The sequence below is a fragment of the Sorex araneus genome, chromosome 1, assembly GCF_027595985.1.
Source record: "Sorex araneus isolate mSorAra2 chromosome 1, mSorAra2.pri, whole genome shotgun sequence".
Taxonomy (NCBI): domain Eukaryota; kingdom Metazoa; phylum Chordata; class Mammalia; order Eulipotyphla; family Soricidae; genus Sorex; species Sorex araneus.
In genome coordinates, this window is record NC_073302.1 from 13,003,576 (window position 1) to 13,026,671 (window position 23,096).

At 38.9% G+C, this 23,096-nt stretch overlaps 1 protein-coding gene across 1 annotated transcript in view; it reads left to right on the forward strand.

Annotated features, from left to right (window-relative positions):
- The window catches only part of C5 (complement C5), a 111,967-nt gene that overhangs the window by 40,129 nt on the left and 48,742 nt on the right, over window positions 1-23,096 (forward strand). The window contains exons 17-25 of the mRNA XM_004615632.2: window positions 2,661-2,858; window positions 7,606-7,696; window positions 10,307-10,380; window positions 11,314-11,453; window positions 13,782-14,009; window positions 16,118-16,178; window positions 17,314-17,403; window positions 21,833-22,048; window positions 22,648-22,726. Coding sequence (XP_004615689.2) covers window positions 2,661-2,858; window positions 7,606-7,696; window positions 10,307-10,380; window positions 11,314-11,453; window positions 13,782-14,009; window positions 16,118-16,178; window positions 17,314-17,403; window positions 21,833-22,048; window positions 22,648-22,726 — 1,177 coding nt within the window. The remainder of the gene's footprint in view (window positions 1-2,660; window positions 2,859-7,605; window positions 7,697-10,306; window positions 10,381-11,313; window positions 11,454-13,781; window positions 14,010-16,117; window positions 16,179-17,313; window positions 17,404-21,832; window positions 22,049-22,647; window positions 22,727-23,096) is intronic.

Consider the following 23,096-nt stretch of genomic DNA (forward strand, 5'->3'; position numbering starts at 1 on the left):
TTTGCCATAACCTTCATCCTGATGAAATAAATCTTTGTTATATTTTTACTCAAAATCTAAAATATACACTGTAATTTGTCACAAGACTTTTCTTTCTATAAACTTCATCAAACAATTGATGTTGTTGGGTTTTGCCTTTTGGGTTGTTTTAATTTTTGTTTTTGTTTCTTTGGCTTTTGGAGTCACACCTGACGATGTTCAGGAGTTAATCCTGACTCTGCACTCCGGAATTACTCCTAGCAGTGTTAGGGAACCATGTGGAACACCGGGGATTGAACCCAGGTCGGGCATGGGCAAGGTACATGCCCTACCTGATGTAATATCACTCCGGTACCACATCAAACATAGCCTTTCATTTTATTCTGACAAAATTATTTGATTAACTTAGAGGTATACCTAAAAATTTATTTCTTTTTTTATATATAAGAAGTTGGTTGGATGGGCATGAAAAGTTTCATGCTGAGTGAAATGAGTCAGAAAGAGAGAGACAGACATAGAAAGATTGCACTCATCTATGGTATATAGAATAACAGAGTGGGAGACTATCACCCAAGAACTGTAGAAATAAGTACCAGGAGGTTGACTCCATGGCTTCGAGGCTGGCCTCACGTTCCGGGGAAAGGTCAACTCAGAGAAGCGATCACCAACTACATTGTAGTCGAAGGCCATGTGGGGGAAGGGAGTTGCGGGCTGAATGAGGGCTAGAGACTGAGCACAGCGGCCACTCAACACCTTTATTGCAAACCACAACAGCTAATTAGAGAGAACAGAAGGGAATGCCTTGCCACAGTGGCAGGGTGGGGTGGGGGGGAGATGGGATTGGGGAGGGTGGGAGGGATGCTGGGTTTACGGGTGGTGGAGAATGGGCACTGGTGAAGGGATGGGTTCCCGAACTTTGTATGAGGGAAGTATAAGCACAAAAGTGTATAAATCTGTAACTGTACCCTCACGGTGATTCTCTAATTAAAAATAAATAAAATTTAAAAAAAAAGAAGTTGGATTACTACCTGGAAAATAAGTCAAATAGAAATTATTTTAGATAATTACTTAAATGGAAATCTGATTGTTGCTAAGGTTACAATAGACAGTTAAACCAGGAACCAGGGACTTGAATTCAATTAATAGTACTAACTACTGCAATATAATAATTTCTTCAGTTTGCATGTGAGTTATTTTATTTCTAAATTTTTCTCTAAGTTCTAATAACATGAAAAGAGAAACATTGATTAATTCAAGCATTTGTCAAGAAGAAATGTGCCGCATTAGTGAAAATCTATAAACCATGCAAGAAATGTTTGAAAATATGAGATATTAAGCCTGACACAATTAATAGAAAAAATAATACTAGTTTCTTCCAATATTTGATACTTCTCATACTTTTAACTCTTTTATTCAAAGTGTACTGAAATAAATTTGAGAGTTTCAAAAGTTAGTATTTGACTTAATTGTAAAAAGCCTTTTTAATTAGTATGTATTGCAATGAACTGAGACTATATTTTCCCCATTCATGGGCTAATTTTAAAGGGATGCTGGTCTGTGGAATATAAAATAATAGACTAGGAGTCTAATACCCAAGAATAGTAGAAATAAGTACTAGGAGGTTGACTCCATGGCTTGGAGGCTGGTCTCTCATTCTGGACAACTCAGAGAAGGGAACACCAAATAAAATGTGGTCGGAGGTCATGCGGGGGAGGAGAGATGCGTGCCAAATGTAGACTAGAGACTGAACACAATGGCCACTCAACACCTTTATTGCAAACCACAACACCTAATCAGAGAGAGAGAACGAAAGGGAATACCCTGCCATAGTGGCAGTGTGGGGTGGGGGGAGACGGGACTGGGGAGGGTGGGAGGGACACTGGGCTTACTGGTGGTGGAGAATGGGCACTAGCGAAGGGATGGGTTCTCGAAGTTTGTATGGGGGAAACATGAGCACAATAATGTATAAATCTGTAACTGTACCGTCACAGTGATTCACTAATTAAAAAATAAATTAAAAAATAAATTAAATAAATAAATAAATAATAAAGGGATGCTGGTGAAGCAATACCATATCTTGGTATCTATCCCCAAAATATAAAAACATTAAAGAGAATATATGTGCAAATGCCCAACTACAGATGAACAGATCAAGAGGTCGTGATATTTGTACACAATGAAATACTATACAGCATCAAGAAATAACAAAATCATACAATTTGCCACGGCATAGATGGAACTCGTGCTGACTGAAGTCAGTCAGCAGGAAAGGGACAGACACAGACTAGTCAAGAAGCTCTCTGTGGGACTTAATAGGTGATTAATATACACAGCAAGGTAGTAACAAAGGGCAAAAGGTAACACAACAGAAAAACTGATGCACACAACTGAGTTTGGGGGAGAGCATTTGAAAAGAAGGGGACTAGGGTCCAGAGGGAAGTGGTTATATGGGTAATGGGTGTATTGCAATTATGTGCACAGAAAATTATCATTGTTAGTATTGTAAATTACAGAGCCATAATCAAATTAAAAATAAAATAAGCAAAGGAATAATGGTGAGACACTAGCCATAGGAAGGGGTAACATTTAAGAGAAACCAAGTGTTCCTCAAGATCCTTTCTAAGCCTTGGATATTAACGCTCAATACATAGTCAATGGTATTTGTATTATTACTATTTCAGCTGCCAAATACAAACATGAAACGGTGAAGAAATGTTGTTATGATGGAGCCATTCATAATTTTGATGAAACCTGTGAGCAGCGGGCTTCTCGGATTAAGCTTGGCCCCAAGTGCATCATGGCTTTCAATGAATGCTGTAAGATCGCTCACCATCACCACGCCACAATGCCTCATAGAGTTCTTCAGCTGGGAAGACACCGTAAGTTTGGCATTTTCTATGTAAATTCTGCCCAGTGTGTGTAACTTTGTATTTTTTATGCTGCTAAGGAAGCCAGGTTTGGGGCCAGAGCAATAGTACAGTGAGTAAGGTGTTTGCCTTGCATGCAGCCAACTCAGATTCGATCCTCAGCATCTCATATGGTCCCCCAAGCACCGCCAGGAGTGATTCTTGAGTGCAGAGTCAGGAGTAACCCCTGAGCATCGCTGAGTGAGACCAAAAAAGCCAAAGAAAAAAAAATGGAAGCCAGTATTCATGATATATTTAAAATAAGGTAGTAATGATATTTATTTCATTTCATTTCTTTTTCTGTGGTGCTAGGGGTCAATTGTGGGTGAGACAGGCACTCTACCAGTGAGCCATGATCACACCTAAGCAGGATTATCTTCTAATCATGATTATTCTTTTTTTTTTTTTTTTGCTTTTTGGGTCACACCTGGTTATGCACAGGGGTTACTCCTGGCTTTGCACTCAGGAATTACTCGTGGCGGTGCTCAGGGGACAATATGGGATGCTGGGAATCAAACCCGAGTTGGCTGCATGCAAGGCAAATGCCCTACCCTCTATGCTATCGCTCCAGCCCCTGATCATGATTATTCTTAACCTGATTCCTGTTTAAGGGCAAGTATTGGCAATGCTTATAGCCTAGTTCTCCCTCTCGGAGAACCTGGCAAGCTACCGAGAGTTTCCAGCCTGCATGGGAGAGCCTGAAAAGCTCCCCATGGCAAATTCATATGCCAAAACCAGTAACAATGATGGGTCTCATTCCCCTGATCCTGAAAGAGCCTCCAATGCGGCACCATTGGGAAGGACGAGTAAAGAGAGGCTGCTAAAATCTCAGGGCTAGGACCAATGGAGACGGTACTGAGACTGCTCGAGAAAATCGACGATCACTGGGATGATGATGATGATGATGAAGATGATGATGATGATGATGATGATGATGATGATGATGATGATGATGATGAAGGTAGAAAAGATGACGCTAATGGGCATTAGCCCATTTTCTAAATAATGCTAGCCAGGGATCTAGGAGATGGCTGTGTCTAAAATGACCTGCCGTACAAGCCTGAGGTAATGAGTTCAATCCCTGGTACCACCTACATGCATTTCACAAGGTCCAAGCAGCTTTGCATCCAGAACTCCTAGTGCCACCAGTGGAGTGAGTGATCTCTGGTGCACATACAATGGTGCAGCGCTTCAAAAAAAATTTTTTACAATGCCTTGCAAGTACCACAACCGAAAATGTGCAAGCACCACAGCCCGGAGCATCTCCCCCACAGCAAGCTTGCATGTGAACTCCACAGTGACCCTGGTAAGCCCAGCTAGAATGCACACAATCACCACAACTGAGCGCAAGCCATAGAGAGCACCGTGCCAGATAGGTGAGCACCACAATCCAGTGTGTATGAGTCCCGACCCCCCAGTGCCCCAGCCCCAGCCAGTATCCCATCCCCTACCAGTCATCACAGCAACAAAAGCAGCCGTGGGAAAGGAAGGGGACAATCATCAGTCATTGGGGCGGGGCTAATAGCACAAGTGGTAGAGCACAAATCTGGGATCTCATACACACCACCTGTGTTTGGACTAGATCTTGTCTCCCCAGTATTGCATGTCCCCAGTCACCATGAAGTGTGACCCCTAAAGTGCGTCAACAATCCCTCTTACAATCTCAAGAGGTATATGTGATACAAAGCAGAACACACAACTCTGGAGTCAAAACCTAGAGCCAGTGGAAAGTCAATTCATTACCTGAACTTGAATGATTATTGACCCACTCTAATCCTTAGACTTTTTTTTTTAAGTTTTATTGGATCACTGTGAGATGCAGTTACAAACTTGTATGATTGTGTTTCAGTCAAACAATGCTTGAGCACCCATCCCTCCACCAGTGCACATTTTCCACCGCCATTGTTCCCAGTGTCCCACCCGCCACCCCCTCCCCACCCCACTCCCTCCCTGCCTCTGTGGCAGGTACAATCCTTCTTACTCTCTCTCTAACTTGGGGCATTATGATTTGCAATACAGATACTAAGAGGTCATCATGCTTGGTCCTTGACTCAGACTTTTTTCTTTTTTTCAGACTTATTTTAAAGCAAAGAGCTGGACCAATGAACTCGCCAGCTTGCCTTTGTACTCTAAAATTCTATGGGCTGGAGCGATAGCACAGCGGGTAGGGTGTTTGCCTTGCACGCGGTTGACCGGGGTTCAATTCCTCTGCCCCTCTTGGAGAGCCCAGCAAGCTACGGAGAGAGTATCTCGCCCGCACAGCAGAGCCTGGCAAGCTACCCATGGCATATTCGATATGCCAAAAACAGTAACAAGTCTCACAATGGAGACGTTATTAGTGCCTGCTAAAGCAAATGTATGAGCAATGGGATGACAGTGATACAGTGATGGTCCCATAATATACAGCTCTTCAAAAGTCATTTAAACATGGATTAATCAAGTATAGAAAAATACTTCTAAATTTTACTTCAGATTAAGCACAATTAGATAAAAATAGAAATCTTATTTCAATCTCAACCACAACGTATGTTTTCAGAATTTACAGAGCTCTTATTAACATGTTTTCAGAACTTTCATTCAGAAATAAAATGACTTTCATTACATGCGTATGTAATGTCAAAATAAGAAGCAGACAGTCACGAGAAAAAAAATACAGTAACAGCTCCTGATTAACCATCTGTTTACTTACCAAGAGCCATTTAAATTAGTTTTTTTCTGCAAGTATAACTTTTGTGGCTATTTCCCAAAATTGTGTTATTAAACATATTTGGTTCCTTCTCGTAGTTTTGCTAACTCCAAAGTATTCTTTTGAGCAACTTAGTAACCTATTTCTATTGGCCAGTTTTACAACTAATGTTTTCATCATCTGGTATGGAGTTGCGTGGAATTTGGGGTCTGCAGTTCCCCCCTCTCTGGACTCTGTTCCTTACCCCAAAGAGCTCAGCTTCCCAGACCCTCAGCTGTGTAACTTCTCTCCCTGCCCTGTCACCTGCCTCCAAAGAAGCAAACCAGTACAGTGTTAGGGTTCATTCCATGCCTCCCTTCTTTCAGGGGTCACAGTCCTGGGTCACTTATATACTAGTGTAGAAAAAACAGTTATTACATAAATTTTATTTTATTTACTTTTTGGGATACTCAGGGTTTACTTCTGGTTCTGCTCTCAGGAATTACTCCTGGCGGTACTTGGCGGGGGTGGGGGGGAGGGGGGATGAATATGTCTATAGGATGCCCGGGATTGAATCGGGTCGGCCGAATGCAAGGCAAACCCACTGCGCTGTCACTCTGCCCCCCTGTTATATAAATTTTAATTGGTATTTTTAAGCTGAACACTAACTCCAGTCCTTACTAGTACATCTTAGTCAGGGAGCAATGTTCTGTTTGATTTTATTAAAATTAATGACCACAGGGGCTGGAGCAATAGCACAGCGGGTAGGGCGTTTGAACTCCCCAGGTTCGATTCCCAGCATCCCATATGGTCCCCTGAGCACCGCCAGGGGTAATTCCTGAGTGCAGAGCCAGGAGCAACCCCTGTGCATCGCCCGGTGTGACCCAAAAAGCAAAAAAAATAAATAAATAAAAAATAAAAAAATAAAATTAATGACTACTTTCCAATTTGGGACATATGTATATGGGAAATCATGAACAATATTGTAAATATGTAGCACTGCACTGTAGCACTGTCATCCCGTTGTTCATCAATTTGCTCGAGTAATGCACCAGCAATGTCTCCATTGTGAGACTTGTTGTTACTGTTTTTGGCATATCGAATACGCCACGGGTAGCTTGCCAGGCTCTGCCATGCAGGCGGGATACTCTCGGTAGCATGCCGGGCTCTCCAAGGGGGACAGAGAAATCAAAACGCCCTACCCACTGTGCTATTGATCCAGTCCATTGTAAATATGTACCTCAATCAATTTTTAAGTTAAAAATCAAATTTATACACCCAAGCATCACTAGCTGTAGTCCTAGAGGCCTCCAAGAGCCACTAGTTATGGCCCTTAAGGGCCCTCACCTCCAGGACTGTTGATCCCCAGCATCTCAGTTCCTGAGCAGCCTCAAGCCCTAGCATTGAACTGCCTGCCCAACTGACACAGAGTGCTTGTGAATGTCCCCCAGGCTCCCTAAGTACCCACTTAAGAAGCTCAGAAAAAAAATTTTTCATTTAGGGTCACTCCCGGCAGTGCTCAGGAGTTATCCCTGGCTCTGAACTCAGGGACCTCTCTTGGCAGGCTCAGGGGACCATAGGGGATATTGGGGACTGAACCTGGATTAGCCACATTCAAAACAAGGGCCCTATCAGCAGTGCTATCCCTTCAGTTGCCAGAAAAAAATTTCAATTGAAATACATATAAATAAAGTTGAATTAGGGTAGAAAATAGCATAAAACCTCCTTATTTTATGATGTAAACATGATTTTTGTCATTATAAACATGCAAATATCTTTGTAGATAATGTTATCTTTAATCTCAAGAACACTGAACATTAAGCAAACATTAAAAAAACAAATCAGAGATTATTTTTATGCTTGGTTTTTTCAATGTTATTCGTGCAGGAATACTATGACCCTTAGAGTTCTATTATGAAATCACTAAACTATTCTTTTTACTTTATTGACCTTTCAGAAAGCTCTTAAGTTACAAACTAAGCTCCATATTTTTAAGTGGCTAAAAGTAGAATTTATATTATCTTTTCCATAATTGAATATGCTTTTTTCCCCAAGATATAAAGGCCATGTTATCAGTAACCAAGCCAGAAATAAGGAGTTATTTTCCGGAAAGCTGGTTATGGGAAGTTCATCAAGTCTTCCGAAGGTATTCTATTTCTTTGATATTTCTCTGAAAAAAAAATGTGGGAAAATATAATTTCTCTGGCCAAAATTCTGAAAACTACCCATTTTCCTGTAGTTTATTTAAGAGTTAATATGATAGCACTGTTTGGTCCAATTTAATTCTAGTTTGCATAATCTTTTTTTAATTTATTTTTTTCTTTTATTGAATCACTTTGAGATATAGTTACAAGCTTTCATGTTTGAGTTACAATCACACAATGATCAAACACCCATCTCTCCACTATGCACATTCCCCACCACCAATATCCCGGGAATACCTCCCCACTTCCCACCTTCCCACTGCCTCCATGGCAGACAATATTCCCTATACTTTCTCTACTTTGGGGCATTATGGCTTGCAATACAGATACTGAGAGGTTATCATGTTTGGTCTTTCAGCTACTTTTAGTACACATCTCCCATCCCAACTGATTCCTCCAACCATCATTTTCTTAATGATCTCTTCTCTATTCCAGCTGCCTTCTCCCCCCACCCCTCACTCATGAGGCAGGCTTCCAACTATGGAGCAATCTTCTTGGCCCTTGTATCTACTTTCCTTGGGTGTCAGTCTCATGTTATGTTATTTTATACTCCACAAATGAGATTGCATCGCTTTTTTAATGTGTGCTTTGTTGTAGTCATTGGTTCCAGGTCAGGACTACCTTTGGGAGGAACATCCAATTACATTTACTATCATTCAACCTCAGTAATTGGCTGAGTACAACTGTGTACCATGCATTAAAGCAGCAATTTCTATCCTGTAATTTCTGTATTATAAAATAAACCTAGAAGAAGGAAGAGGTAGAGAGAAGGAGCCGGGTGGAAATAAAGTGAAGAAGGAAAGGAGGAGGAAGAAGAGGAGGAGGGTAGGAGGAGGAGGAGGAAGAGGAGGAGGAGGGTAAGGAGACAGAAAGAGGAGGAGAAAAGTGGAGAAGAGGAAGAGGAAGAGACAAAAAGAGTTTTATTTTCTTATTCAACACATATTTAGGAAATTTTCACTCAAAACTAGGCACTCAACACAGTGAGTTCCAAGGTCTACAAAGCACTGACTCTCCAAAAGTAGTCAAGTAGATACAGGCAATAATCTACAGCACCTTCATCTCTATCTGGTCCCTTCTAATTCTTTCTCCGAAGCATTAGCATTTCAGCTGCCATTACCCCTTAGCTAGCACTGCTCGTAGGTATTCCTCCCACTGTCTCTGTCTCTAATGATGGAATCAATTACCCTGGCCAATTTATCTTGCTTCGAGTCTATCCCAGGAGCATGATGGCTATGTTATCTGTCTTCTACAGTAAAATGCAACTACCTCTAAGATAATAACTCAGTTCAGATTTCTGTTTTGTATTCTCAACCTGGTATAGGATCTGGCATAGAGTTCAGGTATAGAGGCATTAAAATTAATATGTTAAGTTAGTGTATACCACCTCTAAATATTTTCTAGAAACTATCACTCTCACTGTCATCCCCTTGTTCATCGATTTACTCAAGTGCGCACCAGTTACGTCTCCAGCCCTGAGATTTAACAGCCTCTCCTTACTCGTCTTTCCCAGAGATTGGAGACTCTTTCAGGGTCAGGGGAATGAGACTTGTTATTGTTACTGTTTTTGGCATATCAAATATGCCAGGGGGAGCTTGCCAGTTGTACCTTGTTTATAGAAACTATAGCTTATAGATAGTTTATAGAAACTATCCCTAATAATTCTGGAGGAACACTTGGTCACTTTTTGGCCCAGTAACCAATGGTAGTTCCATGTAGTACTGGGGAGCTGGAGTAATAGTACTGCATCCAGCCTGCCCCGGGTTTGGTTCGTGGCATCCCATATGATCCTCCAAGCACCACCATGAGTAATTCCTGACCGGGTGTGACCCAAAAAGCAAAAAAGAAGAAAAAAAGACCGTGTAGTAAAGGGATAAGCGAATTAGCACTAGGGATTGAGCAGAGACCTTGAACATACTAGACAAGCGCTCTACAATTTGAGCTACCTCTCTGGCCCCACCTCTAAATTTTTTTAAAGCTTTGTTGGTACAGTTACTACAATTAGTTATAGTTTGCTTAGCAATTTATTCCATTAGACTATAGAATCTTGGGGCCTATGTACTACATATTATTCAGAACTTAGCATTGTGCCTGATACTAAGCTAATGGACAATAGCTGCTTGTGAATACACTAGTAAATATACAAGCTTAACCTTGACATTTTAGCTATGTCAGTTTTGTTATGAATAGAGCTAAGATTTATTAGCTAATTTCCCATATTATAGAACACACTAGACAATGAACAAATTCTTTATTGTTCTGTATAGACCTTGTCATTTTTCTTCAATGACGTCACTCTGAGTTTGAACTTGGTGACATGACATATCTAAAAGCATGAAACAAGTAGGAAAATGACTGAGTGTTATTTTCCTTGCTTGATTTTTCTCCTTAATCCACGGAATTTGCTTTACTTCAATGAAATAAAGCATTATTTTTGTTCTATGATTTTACCCCCTTTATCCTAAAGTAGTTTGAAACAAAAATTCTCCTAGTACTGTCAAATTAGTTTAATCAATGTTCCACTGTTGTTTGACTGTCAACATTTGAACCTCCAGGAAGCAGCTGCATTTTGTGTTACCTGATTCTCTGACTACTTGGGAAATTAGCGGTTATGGCATTTCAGATCAGGGTAAGTGAGCTTAAATTATATCTCACTTGAAAAACAATTTGAATAGCAAAATATGGTCTTTGTGGTTATCTATTTAGTTTATGTAGATAAAAAAACTGTCATTTTTAAATATTGTTTTTGATGTGTTACCAAAAGTTCACATATTTTTCAGTAGGAATTTCTTGTTTTGTTCTCTATCATTTTGTAAATTGCTGACATCAAGTTTCTACTTCCCCTGGATTTTTGTGTGTGTCTAGAAACTAGTGTAGAGTTCAGACTAATATGTGACTTTTCTCCAGGACTGGCACTCTTGTACGGTGATTTAGTGCAGATACTTTATAAATAGTTCTAGGATTGCTATGACTTGTTATTTTTAATATTAAATATTGGTTCCCACAATAAAAATGTTTATGCCCTTTGGGTGAAGCCAATAGTGACTATTAAAATATATTTGGTGCTTTGGTTGTAAAAAAAAAATCCCATTTCTTAAAGAGAATAAGACAAAATTCACTGTATCACTGTCACTGTCATCCCGATTAGCTGGAGCGGGCACCAGTAACATCTCCATTGTGAGACTTGTTGTTACTGTTTTCTTGGCATATTGAATATGTCACAGGAAGCTTGCAAGGCTCTGCCGTGCAGGCGAGATACTCTTGGTAGCTTGCAGGTCTCTCTGAGAAGGGCAGAGGAATCGAACCCGGGTCAGCCACATGCTAGGCAAATGCCTTACCCGCTGTGCTATAGCTCCAGCCCGAGACAAAATTAAGTTATCTATTTGTATAAAGTTGAATGAGTAGAAGGCTTAAAGTTAAAGTGTCGTGATTCAGAGTAAAACATGATCTAACATTCTTATTTCATTGAAGTAAAGCAAATTCGAGACATTTTATTAGCACTGATAAAACACTGGATGAATTCCCTACTATGCTACTATTTTGCCTTCGCTTTGGGTTAAAGGTTTATGTGTTGCTGATACTCTCAAGGTAACGGTGTTCAAAGATATATTCCTGGAAATGCAGTTGCCATATTCCGTTGTACGAGGAGAACAGATCCAGTTGAAAGGAACTGTTTACAACTATAGGATGACTGACATACAGGTAAGTAGGTATTTATTGTTTATTTGAATAAATAGGAAAAAAGGGAAGAATCTCTCGTTTCTGAGAATTCCATTGAAATGATCACATATTCAAAATAAAATTTCAACTCAGTTCAACAATATGAAGCAAGCATGAATACTGACATTCACTTGCTATGCTTCGAAAGGAGATGAAGAAGGAAAAATTAAGACAAATATCCACGCAACTCAAATGTAACATGATGATGCCACATAAGACCCAGGGCTCAAACTTGGATGACTTAATGAACCCAAATTTCAGAACCAGTATCAACGTGTAAAAGACTAAAAGACCATGGGATAAACTGTAATGAGAGAGTTTAAAAAGATAAGTTTATGTTGCATTTCATAAAAAGATGAGTTTATATTTCATTCACTTATCAATCTGGACTCCAATTTCTTTTTTTTTTATTTTTATTAGTGAATCACTGTGAGGTACAGTTACAAACTTATGAACTTTCATGTTTGCATTTCATTTACATCCCTCCACCAGTGCCCATTCTCCTCAACCAGTGTTCCCAGTATCCCTCCCACCACCCCAACCCCAACCCCCACCACCCCAACCCCAACCCCCACTACCCCACCCTGCCTCTGCAACAGGGTGTTCCCTATTGTTCTCTCTCCTGTAGGATGTTATAGTTTGCAATAGAGGTTTTAAGTGGCCATCATGTTCGGTCTATAGTCTACTTTCGGCACGAAGCTTTCAACCCGAGTGGGTCCTCCCAACATTCTCTACTAGGTGTTTCCTTCTCTATCTCAGCTGCCTTTTCCCCCAGCATGTGTGGACTCCAATTTCTTTGATCTACTTGCCTTTTAACAACACATTTCTTTCCTTCATTTTAGTCATTCGTACTCTTCTTCACTTTGTAGATCAGATAAGCACACTTGGAAATTTTTATTTCAAACATCCCACCAGCTAACTACTCCTTCCTATCTTTTCAACCCATTAGCCTTAACTCTAGCTCTGTAGCATAGGGAAACCTCTACCCATTGACTACACTATTTTATATTTTATTATCTATAAACCCTCTGCTCCTACTAATGTGTTTATGTCATTCATTGTTCCAGTTGGAATTTATGTATCATCATTATACTTGCACTAATTATAATCATGTCAACTCCCATGAAAAACTCCAACCATGGTCAGAGCCATCATTTGTCTTCCTTTTTGCAAATTGAGATTTATACTACAGGGTTACTGATTTCATTTGAAAGTCACAATCACAAAATATTTTGTATAGGAAGTCAATACCATTCAAAAATTGGGGTTATCAGTTGTTTCTTGGGTGTTTTTGTGTTTTAGCACACCCAGCGGTGCTCAGGGATTATTCCCAACTCTGTCCACAGAAATCACCTCTGGTTCAGTTTGAGGGACCATATGGGGAATCAGGGATCAAATTTGGGTTGGCGTTGTGCAAAGCAAGTGATCTATCCTCTATACTAGCTCTCCAGCCCCCAAATCTGCTTTTAATCAATTTATTTTGGGAATTTTGTTGGTTTCTTTGTTTGTTTGATTTTTAGGCCACATTCAGTGGTGCTCAGGAGTTATTCCTGGCTCTGTGCTCAGGAATTGATCCTGGCAGTGCTCAAGGAGCTATATGGGATGCTGAGTATCAAACTTGGGTGGGCCACATGCAAGACAAATGCCTTACCCACTGTACTATCACTCTGGTTCCTAAAAACATAAAAAAGTTTATGTTATTTTAAATTCTATCATTCTTAGGTATGAATATTTCCATGAACTCCATATATTTTTATTATATATTCACATGTTTTGATTATATAAATTTTGTGGAAAAAATATGAACCCTATTGGCATATTTTTAAGTTGGCATCATCATCATTTTTCATCATCAGTCAGAACTATACAAACCAGTAACTTCAGGAATATTTATTGATACTTTGAAAATAAACACAGTTCTCCCAAACTTTAAAACATAAAGAACAGAATCTATTTTAAAACTGCTAAATGGAGACCAAGGAGCTAGATAAGAGAAAGCACATGTTTCGCACGCAGGAGGCCCATAGTCCCCTGATCACTTCTATGAGTGACCTCCCAGGGAATAAGCCAAGGGTAGCACTGTGGCACTGTAGTCCCATTGCTCATAGGTTTGCTCAAGCAGGTGCCAGCAATGTATGTCTCCATTCTGAGACTTGTTACTGCTTTTGGCATATCGAATACACCACAGGTAGCTTGCCAACAGTATCTCCCAAATACCACTGGATGCAACCCTAAAGCAAATAAATTCCTTACTAATAACATATTACATATCATTTCTTTTTCTCTGTGGATCCACCGGTGACATTTCAGTTTTGTGTGAGAATGTCTCCTGTGGAAGGGATCTGTTCTTCAGGATCCTCAGGCATCAACCATCAAGGAAACAAACGCTCCAGATGTCAATACCAGAAAATCGAGGGCTCCTCCAGTCACGCAGTAGCGTTTAACGTGCTGCCTCTAGAAGTTGGTCTTCACAACATCAGCTTTTCACTGGAAACTTCGGTTGGGAAAGAGATCTTAATAAAAACATTACGAGTGGTGGTAAGAGAAACATTTTTTCCCTAATTCTTTAAAAAAAAAAAAAAAGCACTTCTCCATTCCAAAAAAAAAAATATTAGCAGTCAATATTTAAATATTCAAAAATTAGACAAAGAGAGAGGATATAATATTCACCCTTGGGGGATCTGGTAAATTCTGAGAAATATGGTTATTGCAAAGGTTTTTTGGTATGACTCTGTGACTTTTCTTTAATCTGCAATTATGCTTCACATTTTTAGATAAGCAATGATACTGTAGAAACGATGGGATACTGAAAAAACACATAGAAGAAAATTAAAATACCCAATATTTACAACTTGGTATATAGACTTTTAGATTTTGGGTTTTGCCCAGTACATTCAGAAAGTGTGTTTCAAAAACTGCATGCCAAACCTTATGGTAGAAAGCAATAAATAAAACATCTATTTTTTTAAGACATCTATATCTTAAATTAAGAGTATAGAAATGTTTCCACAGTCTAGGAAGAAAATAGTCATTTGTTAAATCCGATTGACCCAGTCTGTTGAGAATTTTCATATCAATTTATTTAGATAAAGATAATATTCTTGCCAAGGGTCACATGGCTAGTTAAGTACAGAACAGTGTTTGTAGAGCTGTTGGACCTTTTGAGTTCAGTTATTATTGATTATTATTACAAGTTGAGGTGAAATTCCCGATTTCATACAATTAACCATTTAAAATTGACAAGCAATGCGTTCACAGTGATTTTATTGTTATTACAGTTGAAGTGACATGGTTACAAAAGTGTTTATATTCATGCATGTGGTATACAAAATTACTTCCCGTCCACCATTGCCATAGTATCCAGGACCCTCCTCCACTGTAAAAGTGTAACTTCTAGTCCACCTTCTCCTACCCTTCTCCCTTCGAGTTCTGTTTTCAGCTTCAAAATCTGTTTCAGTAAACACATAGGAATTTATCTGGTGCCAACCATGGTCTATGCATCACTTCATGGTGAACCCTTGAGCAGATCCCTCTTTAAATCTTGACTCCACACCATGGCTTGGAGGCTGTTCTCTCATCCTGGGCAACTCAGAGAAGGGAACAGCAAGTAAAATGTGGTTGTTGGTCATGTGGGGGAAAGATGATGCGGGCCAAATATAGACTAGAGACTGAACGCAATGGCCACTCAACACCTTTATTGCAAACCACAACACCTAATCAGAGAGAGAGAACAAAAGGGAATACCCTGCCATAGTGGCAGTGTGGGGTGGGGGGAGACGGGACTGGGAAGGGGGGGTGGGATGTTGGGTTTACTGGTGGTGGAGAATGGGCACTGGTGAAGGGATGGGATATCAAACTTTGTAAGGGAGAAACATGAGCACAAAAATGTATAAATCTGTAACTGTACCCTCACGTTGACTCACTAATTAAAAATAAACTATAAAAAAAAAAAAAAAAAAAAAAAAAAAAAAAAAGAAGATAGAACATCATCCAGTTTCACCTTTGCTGGGAATGTAACCATTGGATATAAATTCTAATTTTCCTTTGCTCAGTGAATATCTGCATGTTTTGGCAAGTAGGCAAACTTTTAATATTAAATCAATAGATAATAAAAATAAACCATCTGTATGGGATATGAGAAGAGAAGCTGCATTAATCATCATTCTTAAAAATAAAGAAACACTTGAAAAGTTAAAAAAAAAAAATAATAAAATAAAATAAAATAAAATAAAATAAATCTTGACTCCACCTCTTCCAGGTGCTATGGCATTGGATAAACTTCTTGATCATTCTGTATGCCAGTTTCTTTATCTATCAAATGAAGTGAAGCAGCACCTACCTCATAAACTATTTCTGAGATTAAATGAGCAAATATATTCAACACACTTAGAACTTATAACCACCTCTATATAAGTTTTATTCTGGTTATTATACAAATAGGCAGAAAAATCTTACTCCTGCATGTTTGAGTCTTATATTCATACTTGTTTTGCCTTCTTTCAATAAAGAACCAAAAACTTTTATCAATCAGAAAAGTGATCAAGAAATGTTGATCCAAGGAATTCAGGTCTTATAAATTTAATTACATTCTTTATTTTTATTTATTAATTACATTCTTAACAGAATGTTTTCTGCCTTAATTTTAGCCAGAAGGTATCAAAAAGGAAAGTTATGCTGGAGTTACTCTTGACCCAAAGGGCATTTATGGTATGAAAATTTTTTGTACTTTTTATGTCGGTTTTGCTCTAGATGTCAAATTGTATATGTAACCCAAAACACTGTTTTTCAAAATATTAATTGCCTATAATCAGAAATACTCATTTCTTAGTTAATTACGTTTCTATTTTTTTTAATTGAATCACTGTGAGATAGACCCTTACAAAGCTGTTTACGTTTAGGTTTCAATCATACAGTGTTCCAACGCCCATGGATTAATTATTAAATTGCAAAATGCCACTTGCTTCTTCCTGTTTACATCTGCTCACATCTGCCAGGTGCCAGGGATAGCGCGAGGGCCTGACACTACCGCGTTTTGGATGACGCCTGCTTACAAAGTTCTCTTTGCAGGCCAGAGTCTGTGGAGACCCTGTGGGACTTCTATGAGCTCTACAGGAAACCTTACTGAGTTCAGAGCACAGCTCCCCGTGTACTCGCTCTGTGAGCCCTGAGCAATTTGCTCTGGAAGCTTCCGTTTCCTCATCTGTAAAATGAAGGGGGAAAAATAGACTTAGTGTGCAAGACTGTTGGAATAACTACATCCAAAGAATTCAATACAGTGCTTGGTATTAGTACAATGACAGGAGTGATGAATTTTTATGAGAGACACCAATGATTATCATAGAAAAATGCCCTGATATCTCTTAGTTAAATGTATTTTTATACAGAAGGAGGGAAAGTGTCTAAGTTAGAGAAGAAGGTGGAAAGAATTTCAGGGCTTGCTTCCCAGTGGAAATAATCATCACATATCCTTCACTGAGGAATTACTTGTTAGTTATTTTTAGATTTCAATTCCGAGAACAATTTTGGGTTTTTGGAAAGACAGTATGCTTTTTTTTACTGGTGAATAATATTTATATGCCTACTTATTTTCAGTCTTGTAACGACCAGGGAGCTAACATTTAAATTTAGTGCATTATTTTAAATTTTTCTATAGGCTTGGGGTTTGATCAAAAGCCTTCATTTTTAAAAATTTATTTTTATGCTTTAACTTTATTTTTACACTTATCAAAGAATTTTTCATTTGAAAACAGCTCCTAGGAAGTAAAAACACTATAGATAACTGTAAATAGTTTTCCAGAAGAAAAATGTATGTTAATCTAACCTTCTTATTTTTTAATTGCAGGTTTTCCTAGCAGACAAAAGGAATTCCCTTACAAGGTACCATTAGATTTGGTCCCCAAAACAAAAGTGGACAGGATTGTGAGTGTAAAAGGTAAATTTTAAATTTTGATTTCCTAGCTCACCTTGTGCTTCAACAAAAATGAAATAACCTCATGATTATTTTGTCTTCTCTGGCCTGTGGTATGTATAAGTTTACCTCTCAGAGTGCCCCAATGGTATTTCCACCTTCAAATACCACGTATCACCACTTTTCAAACCACCTTTGACTAAGGGCCAGTGGAGCATCATTCTCTTATGATGGAACAAGTAATCTGTCACGGACCCAAATACTTCTCTAAAATAGATGTGTGGGTGTGGCCTTCCTTCCTCTAGCCTTCAAGAACTTTCTACAACTTTAGTGGTCAATCCTACTCTAAAGAAACTTTATGGCCTGCAAATGTCACATGCAAAATCAGCTCTGCTGCGCTCAAGAGTGGACCTGAATGGAATTATCATTCGTCTGAGCATTTGCACGTGTCACTTTGTCAGATCCTCATGGTTCCTACTCTTTGCAGTGAATGAAATGTCCTAAAGCTATCTCACATAAAAACCTGAGAATTACAGACCAGGAGTAATAGGTGGGGTTTTTTAAAGACCATTTTTATTGCTATTCTGGGACTAACAATGTAACTGATAATACTTTTATTTGTACATCACAACCATCACCAGAGAGTCCGCCTCCCTCCACCAAAGCCCCAAGTGACCCTACCACAACCTTTCCATGCAGACTCAGTTCTATAGACAAAAATCTCCTGCTCCAATTACTTTGACCAGTTGTTGTTCCCTTACTGTATTTCTTTTTAAATCCCACATATTTTTTTTTTAATTTTGCTTTTGGGTCACATATGGCAGGGCTCAGAACCCACTCCTGGCACTCAGAAATCACTCCTGGTGGACTCAGGGAACCATATGGGGTGCCGGGAATCGAACCCTGGTTGGTTGCATGCAAGGCAAGTACCCTACACAGTGTACTATCGCTCCAGCTCCTGAGATACTTTATTTTAATGTATTGTGGAGATGGTAACACTTACACACATAGAGATGAGTAGAGCTAACTCCTAAAATCTTCAAAAATTGTAAATCAATGATAAGTTGATAAAATATTTTTAAACTATATCTTTCTTTTTTACAGGTATATAGTTATACCTGTAAAATAATATCATTAATAATTCTGTGCTAATACAATTTAAAATTTTCATGAAGTAGACAAATCCTACAATGTAAAATTTAGTAAGACTGAGAATAATTTTTTAATTTTTTAAATTTTTTTATTTTATAAAGTAGTTTACAATATTTGACCACATTTAATATTCAAACACCAATCCCACCACCATTATACCTTCCCACCACCATATTTCGGGTGTTTCCATCCTGAACCCCAACACCTGCCCCAAAGCAGTTTTGTATTGTTTGTTAGGATAAATCGCTGAAAATGCTCCAAAAAAGTTTCCTTAGAGGAAAGAGTGTGAAGATTGGTGTACTTCACCCAGGGGTCATTAAGCCCTTCTAAAAGAGATCAGTAACATGTTAATGGTTGAGCCTTGTGTGCTTTTATATATATATGTATATATATATATATGTGTGTGTATGTATGTATATATGTATAGATATAAATATATACATATATGTATGTATAGATATGTGTATACATATATAAACATATATACATATGTGTGTACATATATATACATATATACGTATATATACACACATTTCTGGATGAGGCTCAGTCTGAGCGTGTGGAGAGCGGCTGTGAACATGGCCACAGTTGAGTTCTGGAGGTTTTTGGCTGCTGGGGCTGGGTCCCTTGGGACAGGGAGGGGTCTCACCCACCCCCGCTCCGGGGTAACCAGAATAAAACAACCTGGGGCCGGGTCTGTTGACATGGTTATGGTGTGTGTCGCGTTATACTCCCTAATTTTTAAAATTTTAAGCAAAAAATCTGAATAGGTCTATAAAATTATAAAAGTGTGCTTTATCCCTAAGAAAGGAAATTTGTGTTAAAAATTTGTGCTGAAAAGGGGTGTTAAAAAATCACTGTATCACTCTCATCACTGTCATCCTGTTGCTCATCGATTTGTTCAAGCGGGCACCAGTAACGTCCCTATTGTGAGACTTTGTTACCATTGTTACTGTTTTTGACATATCAAATACACCACGGGTAGCTAGCCAGGCTCTGACGTGTGGGCGAGATACTCTCGGTAGCTTGCCGGGCTCTCTGAGAGGGGTGGAGGAATCGAACCCAGGTCGGCCGCGTGCAAAGCAAACACCCTACCCGCTGCGCTATCGCTCCAGCCCGTGTAAAATATATTATAGACAATTTCAAGGATCTGCACAGATAAGTAAACAATTATAATAAATATGTCTATGAATGGTGGTGGAAAGATGTAATGGTGGAGGGATTGGTGTTTGAACATTAAATGCAATCAAATATTGTGAACTACCTTATAAAATAAAAAAGTTTAAATAAAATAATAATTTAGTTGGATAGAGTATTCTTGGGCTGGAGCAATAGCACAGCCTTGCACATGGCCAACCCAGGTTCTATTCCTTCGCCCCTCTCAAAGAGCCCAACAAGTTACCGAGAGTATCTCACCCCCACAGCAGAGCCTGGCAAGCTATCCATGTTGTATTTGATATGCCCAAAACAGTAACAAGTCTCACAATGGAGACATTACTGGTGCCCGCTTGAGCAAATTGATGAACAATGGGATGACAGTGATAGTGACAGAGTATTCTTGATGAGGTGCCCATTTCATTCAGTTTTTGTAATATATCCCTCCATTTCCTTCAGCCTCACAGTCTTGCTTAATAGATCTGCAGTGAATCTTACGGGCTTTCCTTTGCATTTACGTTACTTTTCTCCACTTTACTTCAACACCATGGTTTACAAAATTATTCATGATGGTTTGTTACAGGCATACAATATTCCAACCCCAATCCCACCACCACATTCACCTTCCTTCCACCATTGTCTTCATCGTGCCAGCCACCCCTCAAACCTGACCTCGGAAGCAGGCCCACAGTGATTTTTTTCATATTGCTTGTTACCATTAAATGGCTAACTGAATGATCAAAAATTATTTCCATGGAAGAAAATTTGTGAAAATTGTTGCATCTCATCATGGGGAAACTAAGTCCCTGCCTGATGGTTTACTAAGATGCTGCTGCAAGTTAAGCCTCTGTGCTAATGTTTTTGTTAGTTGAGACTTGGAAGCCATTTGACGTTTCACCCCATCTAATCTGGTCTGCTATTACTGGGATGTCAGTGTTGTAGAGTTTGGAGAGGTTGCTCCTAGAAAATCCAGAATATTTAACTGGACAGTCTGGTTGGAGGTGTGGCTGCAGTTTGAGGGTGTAGGAGCAGTTGCCAGGCCTTTGATAGGTCAAGAACTATCCCGCCTCCTTCCTGAGATTGCCCCAGAGGTCTCAGCCAGGAATGAGTGTCCAAGAAATTTTTGCAGCTAGTTGAATCTCTTTCAAGATTTATTTATGAGTCTTTAAGTTCTTTTTTTTTTTTATCTTACTGTCTTCAACATTCTGTCTCTGTCTTGGGTTTTTGTCATCCTGAGTACAATATATCTAGGAGTTTTTCTATTTGATTCTATTTTATCTGGGACTCTGTGGGCTTCTTGGATGACTCTGGACATTCTTATCTAGGATTTTTTTTTAACTAGTTGTTCTTCATCAAACTTGCCTTCCTGTTCTTCAGGATAATTTTTATACTGTTCCTCTTGAATTCACTCCATCGTTCTCTGGATGGAGTGAATGTCCAAAAAGTAAAAAAAAAAACAAGAGACCACAGTGGCCACAGGACAGAGCCTTCACAATGTTCACACATTTCACACCACATGCTTTGCTTTGTGGGAGTGATTGGTTTATTTACATTGTCTAAAGGTGTAGGTTGAATAGTGACAAATAGCCATTTTTTTTCTTTTTGGGTCACACCCGGCATGCACAGGGGTCACTCCTGGCTCATGGACTCAGGAATTATCCTTGACAGTGCTCAGGGAACCATATGGGATGCTGGGATTCGAACCCGGGTCTACTGCGTGCAAGGCAAATGCCCTACCCGCTGTGCTATCACTCCAGGCCCAGACAAATAGCCATTTCTTGTATGCTTTAATCTTCCCACTACATTACACTTTCTTCTTAACAAAGTAATTTTAAGTCAATTGTTGTGTCTTTTATTGTGCCCCCTTTTATCAAAGTATCATGACATATTGTGGTATTAATATTAATGTTTTAGGCATACAATGTTACTGCAGCACATCCATCCCTCCACCATGGGTTTATTGGTTTTTTAAATCCATCTAATCAGGTAGTATTTCTCCCCTCCTTGGTTGTGAAAGTAGTAAGATCTAATTGTCTATATAGAAAGAGTAAATATAGAGATGGCTGTTTTTATTTCTGTTCAAAACACTGAATCAGAAGTCTATAGACGTGCTCATGTAGATCTGATCTTCATTCATTTGTTTCAGGGTTGTTGATCGGTGAGGTCATGTCTGCAGTTCTGAGTCAGGAAGGCATTGATCTCCTCACCGACCTTCCCAAGGGCAACGCAGAAGCAGAATTGATGAGTGTCATCCCAGTCTTCTATGTTTATCATTACCTGGAAGCAGGACGCAATTGGGACATTTTTTCTCAGAATTCTTTAATAAAAAAGAAACAGGAACTGAATAAAAAAATGAAAGAAGGTAAAAATACATTACATAAAATCTTATGTGATTTTAATATTAATAATTTCATTAAATTGGTAACTACAATTTACCAATTTTAATATTTTATTATTAATCATTTCATTAAATTGGTAACTACATTGTTAAAACATCAAAATTTTATTAAGAAGGTATCTCAGGCCTTCCCACCCCTCAAATTGTGAGGTGAGCTCTACTAAATAAATAAATACTACTTACAGTAAAATTTTGGGTTAATTTAGCAAAATTAGAGATTAGAGATAAAATATCTACATTCCAAACCATGTATAGCACTTCCTTCTTCAATAAGCCAGAATATTGTACTTGCTATATTATATATTATATATTATATATTGTATATATTATATACAATATATATATTATGTATTATATATCAAGTAGATTATATTGAGTATATAATATATCAAGTAGAATATTCTGAGTCTATCAATTCATACACTTCAGTGTTCGCCAAGAGAATATGCTTGTTGCCCACCACCAAAGTAAATTTATCATTCCCATGGGCTAGTGAAGCATTTCTGGACTAGAAATGCCATCAACAAAGCACTCAACAGTTTTCTCTGTCTGGTACCTCTTAGGGATGATGAGCATCATGTCCTACAAAAACCGTGACTATTCTTACAGCATGTGGAATGGCCAAGAAAGTGCTAGCACTTGGTAAGTGGAAACTTTGGGCTTGCATTTTTACATGGTTGTTGATTGGGGAACTAAAGAACCACACTTCAGTGCAACTCCATTTGCCCGCTTGCTCAAGTTCTAATCATCTTGTCGTTGATTCTTTCTCTTACAAGCCACATATTATGCCAGAAAATATATTCAGAATACACTCTTAACTTGCCTACTTCTCACCAATTCCACCACAGTACCCTGGTCCACCCCAGAATCTATCTCACCGGGATCGTTGCATCAGCCTTCTCTTGTCATCTTGGCTTCAGTCCTTGGTCCTCTTCAGTCTGTACGTAACACAGCAGCTGAACGACCCTGTAAGAACCGACTTTGGATCATTTCATTCAAAACCCTTCAGAGG